The sequence below is a fragment of the Melospiza georgiana genome, chromosome 14 (assembly GCF_028018845.1).
Source record: "Melospiza georgiana isolate bMelGeo1 chromosome 14, bMelGeo1.pri, whole genome shotgun sequence".
NCBI lineage: Eukaryota > Metazoa > Chordata > Aves > Passeriformes > Passerellidae > Melospiza > Melospiza georgiana.
The window spans coordinates 3595440-3607545 of record NC_080443.1 but is presented as its reverse complement, the minus strand read 5'-3'; the positions used below and the strand labels follow the sequence as shown (position 1 = coordinate 3607545).

General features: G+C 51.9%; 1 protein-coding gene across 1 annotated transcript in view; it reads left to right on the top strand.

Annotated features, from left to right (window-relative positions):
- The window catches only part of LOC131089621 (hydrocephalus-inducing protein-like), a 31377-nt gene extending 20440 nt beyond the window's left edge, over positions 1–10937 (top strand). The window contains exons 19-29 of the mRNA XM_058034449.1: positions 407–571; positions 1987–2139; positions 3906–4144; positions 4491–4746; positions 5738–5881; positions 6049–6192; positions 6866–6993; positions 7178–7526; positions 8541–8639; positions 9330–9539; positions 10743–10937. Of these exons, the coding sequence (XP_057890432.1) occupies positions 407–571; positions 1987–2139; positions 3906–4144; positions 4491–4746; positions 5738–5881; positions 6049–6192; positions 6866–6993; positions 7178–7526; positions 8541–8639; positions 9330–9539; positions 10743–10937 (2082 nt within the window). The remainder of the gene's footprint in view (positions 1–406; positions 572–1986; positions 2140–3905; positions 4145–4490; positions 4747–5737; positions 5882–6048; positions 6193–6865; positions 6994–7177; positions 7527–8540; positions 8640–9329; positions 9540–10742) is intronic.
- The last annotated feature ends 1169 nt before the right edge of the window (positions 10938–12106 follow it).

Sequence of the window (12106 nt, the reverse complement as noted above, 5' to 3'; positions counted from 1 at the left end):
GGGGGGTTATTAGGGGAATAAAAGGGTTTGGATAAGACCTTGCTGGTTTCTATTCAAAGCTAAAGGTTTTCTGAGAACAGGAACCTAAATACAAACTTTAGGAAGCAGTTTAACATCTTGAGGAAGATGTTTAGAGTCTAGTCCTTGACTTGTTTTCACGTGGCAGAGCTTCGAGGGCAGTGAAAATCCGATGCAAGGAAGCTGTCAGCACCCAAGTGGGTGTCTCTGATGCAGCAACTTTTGGACCCCTGGGGATGCTGAGCACCTACACCTTGCATCTTGGTTTTTGCTTTCTTGCTTTCTCCTGAGAATTTTTACAAGCGTGTGGGAGTTGCTCTTGTGGTAGAGGTTAAGGAGTTTAAAGTTTCCTCCGTTCTGAAGATGCCTTTGATTCTGTCCCTGCCAGGAACACAAGGAGGAGGCTGCTGCGTGGTACTCCAGCCTTGCACCCTCTGGGATTATCGAGGCTCACAGCTCGGTGCAGATCCCAATTACAGTCCAGGCCCAGTTGCTGGGACAGTGCAGCATCACTGCCAAGCTGGCCGTGTTTGGGAGACCAGGATCCCCACTGGTGAGAGCAAGGGGACTTGTGTGCCTTGAGCAACTCCTCCCAGTGGGGTGTAAACTGCACAGGGATTCTTCCAGGAGCTTGTGATTTATGGCTGGTGTGGACAAGGACAGAAGGGACTGGTGCCACAAGCAGCAGCTCATGCCTAGGAAAGAGGAAGAGTGGAAGCCTCACAGGTGGCAATCTGAGTGCCTGACCCAGCATAGAGTTACAAATCTGGGAGATGGGATAACAAGCCCAGGCTGAAACCCAAACCAGTCCCTGGGTCTCGTACTCTGCCATGTTATCAGATGAACACAAGTGCAGCTTCATTACAGCTGTTCAGCAACACATCCCTGAATCCTGCTAAAGCAAGCACTGTTTGCTAAAGGAATGTTTTGTGCAGAGCTGGACTGAGGCTTCTCTGAAAGCCAGGTCCCTCAGGTCTGAGAAATACCCAGCATATCTCCTGAAGAAAAGCCCACCCAAAACAAAATGAATGTCCGCACAACTTGCATCTGGAGCACAGGCTTTGCTTGTTTTTTCCACCAAGTTTGGAAATGGATAAGGCAAGCAATTTCCTGAACTAAAGCCTCCTAAAAGAGGACTCTGAAGATTCTGAAGAAGATTCCAAGGATTGTAAAGAAGATTCTAAAAGAGCTCCTAAAAGAGGCATATATCATGACAGCCAGTGGCTACAAAATACAGGCCCAGTCTGCCAGGCATGGATGCTCTTCATCCCTCCATAGTCTGCTTTGTGCCATGAGCACCCCACAAAGGCAGCAGTGCTGCAGGATGTGGACATAGTTTAGCAAAGAATTCCATGTTCCTTGTCCCATCATCTGTGCTAGCTCTGCAAGAGCAATCCTTTTGAGTTTCAGACTATTAAGTCAGTTGAGACTTTTTTTTAAGGAAAAAATACTGCTTGAATGATGCAACTACTAATTGATGCCCCTTACTCATATATATGAAGATTACACATCAGCACAAACTGATGGCAGCTAACTTGCCTCATCTCCACTCTGAAGAGCCTGCCTTGCTTCTGGCTCGTGCTGCTTTCACCAGTGCAGCTTTTTGAATTGTAAAGAGTCTTCAAGGATGGCTGTGCAGCAGCAAAGGTTGGGAAGGTGCTTTGGGCCAAGGTGGAGCATTTGAATGAAGCAGGCAGGAGGTAAAGGAAAGAGCCATGTGGAAGAGGTGTGAAGAAGCAAGCATGGCAAACAGCAGTGCTTTGTGCTCTGATGATGGGAGCTTGTGGCTTTCAGGTGGGATCACTGCAGACCCCACACTTGCTCCAGGCCTTCTGTTTCAGTCTGTACCACTGACAACTTCCAAGGGCCATCCTTGTCCCCAGTCTAGGAATGCTCTTGGAGCTGGCTGTGTTTTTAAAACTGCCTTTGTTGCGTCTTTTGACCTTTCCTACCTTCTTCCTGGAACAGGAAATCCGTTTAGAGTGCGTTGGCCAGGGCCCCGTTGTCTATGTCCATCCCAGGGAGATAAACTTCGGCTCTATCCCAGTCCTAGAGGATTGTTCCAAAACTCTCCACCTCGCCAATCAGTGTAAGATTCCTGCAGCCTTCCAGGTGGAGATGGTAAGTGTCTGTGGGGCTGTTTTCCAGGGACAGGTGCTGGTTACCAGCAGCCCTTGACTTGTTTTTGTATGCAACGTTTCTGTACTGTTCTGTGTGAGTGGAAGCAAGATATTCCATCCAAGGGCAAGCAAGAGGAGCCAGGATCTCAGTCACATCTCTGTGAAATAGTTTGCAGAGAGATTGGAGCAGAAATGAGTCTGGATCATGTTTGCAAGTTCTCTCTTTATTTTATGGAAGATACTTAGCTGTGCAAGTCCTGTTTTCGGAGCTCTGAGATCAAGAGAAGCCTGTGGCCCTTTGCTCCTAAGAGGGCATGGATTTCCCCATGGACTCCCCATTCCATCTGCATTTATTTGTGCCAAACTTGTGTTAATGGCAGAAAGCAGGGTGTGAGATCTGCCCTCAAACTGCTCATGGGGAGGCAAGTTTCACAACTCCTGTGGGTCAAACCAGTGGTGCTGTTGCAAATAAATGCACCTGTGAGGGCTGTGCACCCCCAGAGCCTGTGGTCTCTGTAGCATTGCAGAATGGCTCTGGAGATCACCTGCAGAGGAAGGTTGTTTCATTCCTGGAGGTTACAGAGGGGGACAAGCTGCAGGGCTGGAGCTACAGCTTGAAAAAAGCTTTGAAAAGAGATTTGATCTTCTGTATATTGGGTGGGTTCAACTTCTGGAGCTGGTTAAAGCCAGCCCTGATCAAGTGGACTTGTTTGTATTTGTGGATAAATCATCAGGTGCTGTGTGAGAGTTCAGGCTCAGCCTCCTGGGCCAAGGAGGAGGGGCGTGAATTTTCCTCTTGCTGCTTTTCCAGCTGTTTGGGGGATAAATGTTATCCCAAAGTGGAGGACTGGCAGGGCAGTTTTTCCTGACTCCACAATGGAGTTCTGCTTTCAGCCTCTGCAGGGAGCAGTGCACCTTGGCTGGGTGCTCATGGTGTGTAAAGGTTGGCTTTCACATGCTCCTGCCAGGGCCAGACCTGCAGAGCTGTGTCTGTACAGCTGTGCTGGTGCAAGGCCTTTCCCCCTCCTTTGGGCACCTTCCAGCTCCCTTGCTCAGTCCATGAAGTCCATGAGAAAGCAGATGACAAGAGTTCTTGGGAAGAGTGGGCCATGCCCACAGAGCACATGTTGTCCAGTTTTCTTTCTGCTTCCTGCTTTCCTGCTCTGCTCTAAGCATTTAGAGGTGACTTTTCCAAAGCAGAGGGCCCTGGGGCACCTCTCTACAGCTGATGATTGGTGGGGAGTGAGGGCTTCAGTCCTTCAGGGGGTGTTGAGAAGCACTGATGGCCCCTTGGGAAAGGAGATTTGGGATTTTGCTCAGCTGGCTTTGCAGAGTTATCCTTCAGGCTCTCAGCAGTGTCCTCCAGCTGTGTGGCTGCTGGGCTGGGATTTGAGCAGTCCTGCCTTCCTCCAGCCACGAGCCTTTGTGCACAGCCAGCTCCGCTGCCAGGAAGCCAGCAGGGAGTAAACAGCTTCCCTTGGCAAGGGCTCCAAAGAGAGCCAGCAGGGGGAATTACCTTCTCCTGAGGAGGAGCTTCCCTTGGGTTGAGCAAAACAGGGCTAATGACCCGAGTCTGTTAAAGGAAGGTAAAATACAGGTTGTATAAGCTCTTGGGGAGTTGCTGTGCTGGACACCATAGCTTACATTTAGGGAAATTAAACGTTTATGGTTTTTATACTCATCTCTTTAGCCTTCCCGTTTTCTGCACCTCACAGCAGAGCAGGGTCCATGGCTTCCATCTAACTTTGTGTTTGGCTTTTCCTACAGGCTGTGGAGCGTTCCTGCTGGAGGATTGAGCCCAGTAAAGGAGTGGTCCCCCCTAGTTCTGAGGTGTCTGTGGCTATCGTAGCAAACCTGAATGACACAGTGAAATTCCAGGAGAAGCTGAAGGTGTTCATTGAGAACAACCCTGTGACCATCATCCCTCTCCAGGCTGTGGGCATTGGCACCACAGTTGTCTCGGACAAACCTCTTGTTCCGAAGCTCGACTTGAAGTCCTGCTTCAGGTAGGAGACTCTAGAAACTTCCACATCTCCTGTGTGTTCAGCAAGGAACAATTTTTCCATAGCCCTTCAGGCTAGATCTTCAGTACTCAAGGTCCCAGCTCTGTTTCCATGAAACCACAGGAATTCATTGAGAAATATGTCAAATATCCAGATATCCTGGAAAGCCACAGAAATGGAAAAGCTGGAAGACCTGGCAGGGCTGAAGCTTTGAGCATGGGCAGCCTTTTGGGCAGAGGTTTTATTGCAGAGTGCGCAGTCAGGGAATGCCATCGGGGTGAAGCTGAAGCTGAGTGATGCCAGGGAAATAACAGCTCCCGTGACATTTTCCATCTCTCTTCTCTTGCAGCTTCAGTCGCTGCTTTTACCACTTCCAGCTGACGAACAGAGGCCGCCGCACGCAGCGGCTCTACTGGAGCACGGAAGGGTTCCGCACCTTCCGCCGCAGCGCGCGGGCCCCGGCCCCCGCGGGCCCCCCGGGCAAAGGGGCTCCCCCCATGCCCAGGCCTGGCAGCCCCGTGTTCAAGCTGTGCCCAGCGCAGGTGGACCTGAGGCCGGGCCAGACTGTGGACATGGTGCTGGAAGGCTGCTCCAGCACTGTCCAGGTGAGGCCCTGCCCAGGGCTGAGCCCTCCCCATCAGATCCCCTCCACTGCAGCTTCTTCTGCAGCCCCTTGACACTGGCCTGGCACAAGGAGCAAGTGACTTCAAGAAACTGTTTCAGGGCCAGTTGCTTTCCTTGCTGGCCACCATCAGTTGCTAAGGCTCTTTTGTGTTTCCCTAGCTACCATAAACCCAACTTGCTGATCCCAAAATACAGATTGAAGGAAGTACTGCTCCTTTGGGCAAACAGGGCTTACCTGTGTCATGTGCTGAGGCAGAAAGGAAGAGCAGAGAAAAGAAGTTGCACTTAGGCTAGAAGCCCAGGCAGGAAGCAAATTAAACTACTGTCAAGTGCTTTTTCTGAGGGAAAAACCCTTTACCTAGGAAGTAAAATAAAAGCCCTGGGAATGGCAGGAGCGTCTGGGAGCAGCATTGCTTTTCCTCTGAAGACAAATGTGGGCACAGGGCTGCTCTAGCTATGAGTCCTGGAGGGGGCAAACACAGTGTGCCAGCTCTAATGATCAGTGCAATGTCCATCCAGGCAGGAAACTGTTCCCAGACATCATCAGAATTGACAGTTTGACTTTGGTCAACTTTTCTATCACTGCCTGCCCCAGTGTCTCAGCCACCCCTGGTGTCCCAGGGACAGCCAGGTTCTGCAGCACCCCTGGAGAGCAGCTCAGAGGGGGAGATTTTAGCAGGGTCTGGGAGTGTTCTCCTACCTGGACCTTTCTTTCCAGGGGAAATGAAACTCTGCAGAGAAGCTGCCAGCTAAGTCTGGTATGCATTCCCTGGCTCCAGGAGCCCTGGGCACAGATATTTAGAATACATAGGTGGCAGCACAGAAAGAAAAGAGAGCTATTGAGGAGAGCAGAGACTAATTACAGTCCCTAATAACAAGTGACAGGAATGGGGCCCATGGGTGGGTGGCAAGGCAGTGTGGGGTGTTGGGCCTGCCAGCACACACTGGGACACAAGGGAATCTTGTGTGCAGGAGGTGAAGGAGCGGCTGCTGTGCCACGCTGTGGTGGGGAAAGAGACAGCAAAGAAACAGATCCTGCAAACAGATGTCATCTGCAACTTCATCTGCCCTGCAGTGCAAATGTCCCCCAGAGCCATCGCTTTCCGTGTGGAAAAGGTAAAGTCACCAGATTGCATCCTGGCATTTAAAGGTGTAACTCTTAACTTGGCTGGAAGTAAATAGAAATATATGCACTTCGGGGGCTGAAAAGTGTGAAGTGCATTGGAAAGGGAAGGAGGTCTATGGCACTTGAGGTTGTTTTCCCTTGTCTCCTGTTTCTGTAGAAACCCAGTGATGTCCTGACACTGCAGTACCAGCCACTGACCTTAAAAAACACCAGCTCCCTGCCATTCAGCGTGGTGCTGGACGTGGAGCAGCCCTTCCTGGTCTGCAATGTGAACCGGAAGCCCCTCCCTGCAAATTGCAAGGTGAGCCTCTGTGGGCTTGTGCAGTGGGGTTTGAGGAGGAGGGATGTGGTGCTGCACTTCTGCTGGGAGCTCCTCAAGTTGAGAAGCTCATTCTGTAGTGTCAGCAGTGGATTGGCCTGAGCTGAATCAGCAGAGCTGCTGAAGGAATCAAAATCTTATCTGAATTGATAACATCCCTGCTGGCTCTAAAACATGAGGAGAGGGGAGCAGGAAAGCAGATTGAGGCAAGGCATGCAGTAAAGGTGTCTCCTGGAAAGCATGCCAGCTCTCCAGCAGCCACCCCCTTGGATTGGGGCTGAGCACAGCAACGGGAGCCTGAGGGATCCTGGGCTGGACTGTGGTGCCTGCAGTCAGACCCCTGCTGTAGAGAGATGAACCATGAACTGAGGAGCCCATGCTGGGCTCACTTGGAGCATTTCCTGTTTGCTGCTGTCAGGCCTTGGGACATCATCCCACAGGTGATTAATTACTGCTCATCTCCTTGCAGCCTGTGAGAGTGGGTGTAGGGAAGGAACTTCATCTCTGCATCTGCTTTAACCCAGCTTATAAGAACAGTCTGATCAGCTGGGTGGTAAAGAAGGTTCTCAGGGTGAGCTTCATGGAGCATCCTCATGTGGAGAAGATCCCTCTTCAGGGGGAAGTCTGCTTCCCAAATCTCCACCTCCCCACCAAGGCCGTGGACTTTGGCTGCATCATAAATGGCACTGAACAAGAGTTGAAGATGGAGATGACCAACTGCAGCCCAATCCCTGTCAACTACCACTGGTCATTCCTGACAGACAGCCAGGTGAACACCATCAGGTATGAGCATCATCATCCCCATGCTGCTGCGAGCATGGAGCTGCTCCAGCCTGGCTCTGAGTGGCTGTCACTGAGCTCAGCACACCAGCACCCAGCCAGGGGCGGCAGTGCAGTGAGGAGCTGCTCTTGCAGGCACCTCTCTCCCCCACGACAGGTCCACCATCACAGTTATGTTATTTTCCAGGTTCATCCCTTCACCACCTAAATTCAAGCCACGGTCATTAAACAAGAGGAGAGTGTTTCTACGGAGATACTCCAGGGCTGTAAGTGTGGAGGAGCCAACTGAAACCCCAGAAACAACGCAGGATTCTGCCCAGGAAGATTCTGCCCAGGAAGATTCTGCCCTGGAGGATTCTGCCCTGGAGGATTCCGCCCTGGAGGATCCTGCTCAGGAAGGTCCTGCCCAGGAGGATGCTGCCCTGGAGGATCCTGCCCAGGAAGATCCTGCTCAAGAGGACTCTGACCAGGAGGATTCTGCTCAGGAGGACTCTGACCAGGAGCCAGAAGATGCAGAGCATTCCCTGGAATCAGAGGTGGATTTTCTTGTGCACCTACCACTTGCTTTGCCTCCTCAACTTGCCACCAAAAAGTCATACTCGTGCCAACCTCCCTTTTTGCTGCCCTTCCGTCCTGTGCCCTGAAAGTGGCAGTTGGGCATGGGGTGTCTGGGGAGGCAGAAATAGGAAAGTTTTGCTCAGAGAAGCTCACTCAGATCCTACACACCTATGCTGACTTTGGGACTTTTTGGCTTAATTTCTTTACAATGTAAAATGAGGTCTTTGTCTGCATCATGATGAGAAGGCCTCCAGCTTCCCATGTGTGTCAGTCCATGAAGAGTCCTGATCTCCACGTAGCCCCTTCCCAACCCAGCTAGAGCACTCACATCTCTGCCTTTGCCCAAAAACTAGTATTGTAGAGACAGCTCCAGAGCAAGACTTTGCAAAGTCACTTATTATGGAGCAATAAAAAGTCACTTATTATTATGCAGTTTAAAAAAAAAAAAAGATGTAAGGAAGCAGAGAGTTTCTCAAAAGCCCAGTGTTGGCATTAAGTTTATGGAGAAGGGTTGTACCTGCTCACACACAAATACCAGTTGTTTCTACACTGCACAGTTTTTCTGAATCAGGAGAAACAACAGTGTGGCTGAATGTTTTCAAATAGAAGCGCAAAATCATCTTTATTTCCCGATTGTTGCCACGTATGCACAAGTAAACCAGGGAAATTCAGGTGGCCATCCTGGAATCCTGGAATGGCTTGGCTTGGAAGGGACTTCCAGAGATTATGTAGTTCCAACCCTCCCTGCCTGAGTGCTGGGGGCACCCAGTTCCCTCAGGCAGGTTTGATGTAGGAGGTGCAGATGGAGCCCAGGTCTGATCTGTGGCTGGGCTTGGGCCCACACTCGACTGATGGCCTGGACATTGTCACCCTTGGTTTGTGCCCAGGCCCCTTTCCAGCTGCTCCTGGTGTGGGAGGTGCTGGAGCCTGCAGCAGCACAGTGATCTTGCTCAGAGCAGCCAGCTCACTGCAGCCCATGGTGCTTTTTCCAGGGGCTGTCATCCACTCCTGGGGCGTCTCAGAGGCCGCTGAGGATGAGGGGACTGAGCTGGTTCTCAGAGATGGAGCACCCCAAGCTGGGAATGCAGGAGGTAAGTGGGAATTTGTCTCACGTCCATGTTTCCAGTGTGGGAGGTGGTTCTGTAGCCCCGGTGCCACTGGTGGCCCTCAGCACTGCTCACAGAGGGGCCTCACATCCCTCCCAGTGCATCACAAAGCTCTGCTGAAGCCAGTGCTCACTGGAGAGGCCATGTGGGATGTTTTGTAGGGCTGCCCCAGGATGCTCCCTGTGCAGCCCCTGTGGAGGGCATTGCTCCCATTTACCTCATCAGGTGGTTTTCAGGACATTTTTGTAGGAACTTTGGCTGTAGCAGCTTGAGAGAACAGCACGTAAGTCAGAGAGAGGGAGACAGGCCTCAGAAGTCAGATGAGCCTTCCCCCAGCTCCAAGGGCTCCCACCTCCAAGTCTCCTGTTTTTCTGAAGACAGTGAGAAGTGTTTCCAAAGACAAGTTCTGCAGCAGAGAGAATTTCTTGCTGCCAGGAGACATTCCAGTTGACTCTAATGTAGTCTATACTCATGGATAAGTGATTATGGGAGAAGATTTTCCCCACGGTCCCTCCACTGGTCAGTGGCACGGACACAGGATGAGATCAGGGTGATTCTGGCTGTGTTTGGGGAATAGGCCCCTCCAGCTGTGACTCTGCTTTATTTCAGGACACAGCTGCTCTTCTGCATCCATGTCCACTCTCACCATCTCCATCTCTCCTCCCCTCCCTGCAGGTTTTTGACGTGCGGCCGCTGTGGGGTGAGCTGCAGCCGGGAGAGAGCGAGCAGGTCACCTTCACCTTCTTTGGGCACGCCAACGTGGTGGCGCGTGTGCGGGCGCTGTGCCACGTGCAGGGAGGCCCCAGCTACGAGGTGGTGCTGACCGGGGAGGCCTCGTGCCCCAGCTACCAGCTGGACCTGCAGGAGATCGACTGGGGGCTGCAGGTACCACAGGCTGCTCCTGCCACAGCTCCTTGGCTGTCATCGTGGCCACCTCCATCCCAGGCTCTCTGCCCCTCTCGGCCCCTCTGCCGGCTCTGGGGCTTGGAACACAACCTGTGAGAGACAGGCCAGCATCCCAGCTGGTTTGGAATGGCCATCCCCACCCCTCCCTCCCTTCCCCTGGCTGAGGGACAGGACACTGTCCTCTCCAAGGCACCTGACCATGCCGCCTGGGGAGCACAAGGCTCCCAGGGAAGATGTCCACAGGGACCTGTCCCTGGGATATCCCTCCACTGATCTGCTCCTAAAGCTTGAGCTCCAAGGAGATGCTCTTGTCAAATGCTCTGGCTTGACCCACAAAATCATCCAGGGAGGAACTTGGGCTTTCAGTCACTTCAGTAGCTGAAAACAATGTCCCACAATAATCACCACTTTACTTCTTTTCACTTTAAAGTCCACAGGTACTTCCAGCTGCTGGCACTGCCTGTGTTGTTCTGTGTGTCTCTCTTGTCACCTGTCTGTTTCTTGCCAATATTTGCATGCAAGTGCCTTTTCTCCTGGAATGCCTCTCAGAAATGCACTGACTTTTAGATACAATTCAATGGGGACAAAGTTGTCAAAGCAAAACAAAACTGTTCATTAGTAATAATTCAGCCGAGCTGGGTGTGTGTCTCCCTGTCCCCGGAGAGGAGCAAACACTCGCTCCAACAAAAGGGAAATCTTTGTATCCCCTTTGGGACAGTCCCTGGCCCCTTTCCTGGTACTCAGGAACTTCCATTCTCTCTGACCACCAACTTTTCTGTCCCCTCCCCTCTCATCCTCCTTCCTTTTGGTCAGGTCAGGTTGTCAAACCCGTCCCTCTGCCAGCTCACAGCAACACCCAACAAACCAACCTGAACAAATCCAAACCACAAACAGCAACATGCAGAACCAACAACTTCCATTCTTTAACTCCATAAGCTTTTGGCTTCATCTCACACATCTCAGTGCCACCTCCTCTGGTTCTCCTGGCTGTTGGTGGCCCCTCAGAGTGCAGAGGACCTGGTCCCCTGGTTCATTTCTTTCTGGCCTTTCCAAGGTTTTACCACCTCTCTGTAGCTGTGTGGTTGCACTGTGGCTGTGTGCTTTCAGTGCCATCAAAGAGGCAGGAGGTTGCCAGCATCAGGCCTGTGTCTGTAACTTCTCCCTGCTCTGTCCTCTCTGCAGAGGTTTAACAAAGTCCTCAAAGCAGAGGTGACCCTGCGCAACACCGGGGTCATGGAATTCACCTTCGTGGTGCCAAACTGCAGCACTGGCACTGCAGCAAAGCCTCTGCCTGGAGTGCCCGTGGTCGTGCCCACCACAGTGAGTAGCACAAGTCATTGCCTCTGGCCCTCTGTCAGGCAGCCAGGAGAGAATTAAAGGAAAAAAGGGGGGGAAAAGAGGGAAAAAAGGGGGGGGGAAAGAGGGAAAAAAGTGGGGGAAACCCCCCAGCTGTGCTGAGACTGCAGCCCATGAGAGCTCGGGAGCACACAGTGCACCCCAGGGTTTTGAGCACAAGGAAGGTAGAAAGTGATGTGGTCTGATGATTTCTTCTGCATGAGAACCTGTCCCCTGTCTGTCCCCTGAGCCATCCCACAGCAAAGCTCTGATGCAGTCCCTTCCTCCTCTCCTGTCCCTGCAGGGTTCCCTTGCACCTGGCCAGAAGCAAGTGTTGAAGGTCTATTATCTGCCAGGACAGCTGGGAGCCTTCCACAAGACTTTCCAGGTCAAAGTGGCTCATCTGGAACCGGCAGAAATCACCCTGAAGGGAAAGGGGACCTTCCCTGGGGTTACCAAGTACCGGCCCAGGAAGCTGAAAGGTGAGCACTGTGTTGGCTCCCAGGAGGATCCCCTGGTTTCCCCTGCCATCACACATCAGGCAGCTCACACCCATCTCCACAAGCCTGGAAGTTGCAGGGCTGCCAGACCAACACTTTGGCCTCTCTGGCTGCTTCCTGAGTTTTGAGCAGTTGAGTCCATTTAGGCTTTTTCCCAGGATCCTTTTCCCAGGATCTTGCCAGCACATTGTTGTAGTCCTGGAAAGATGACAGCCAGGCAGAAAAGCTTGGGAAAGCTGTGAGAGAGGCTGGCAGGGCTTTTGTCAGGGTTGGATGTGCGTGGCATTGCAGGGGATGAGATGATCCCCTGTGAGTGAGAATGAACATGAGGATTCAGAGAGGAGCAGCAGCATCCATTGTTTCTGGGACAGGCCACTGTTGGGGAAGTGACTTCTCAGCTTCAATGGGATTGGCAATGTGCCTTGTCTTCTATTTATGGATAATTCTTTCCTTCAGAAGAGGAGATACTGCAAGAAGAAGGAAAAAACCCAGAGGAAGAAGAAAAGGAAAAGGATGAATCATCTGTGACCATCTGTGATGACGGAGTCACTGATGGAGTCACTGATGGGTCACTGATTGTCACACCTGAACAACAGGCTAGTGTCCAACATCTCCCCAGGGCCCCTTCAGCTGAGGGGCTCCCCCAGCAGCACACTGGGTCTGGTAGAACAGGTGGGAGGGTTATTCCCACTTGGGAAATTGGAGGAGTGG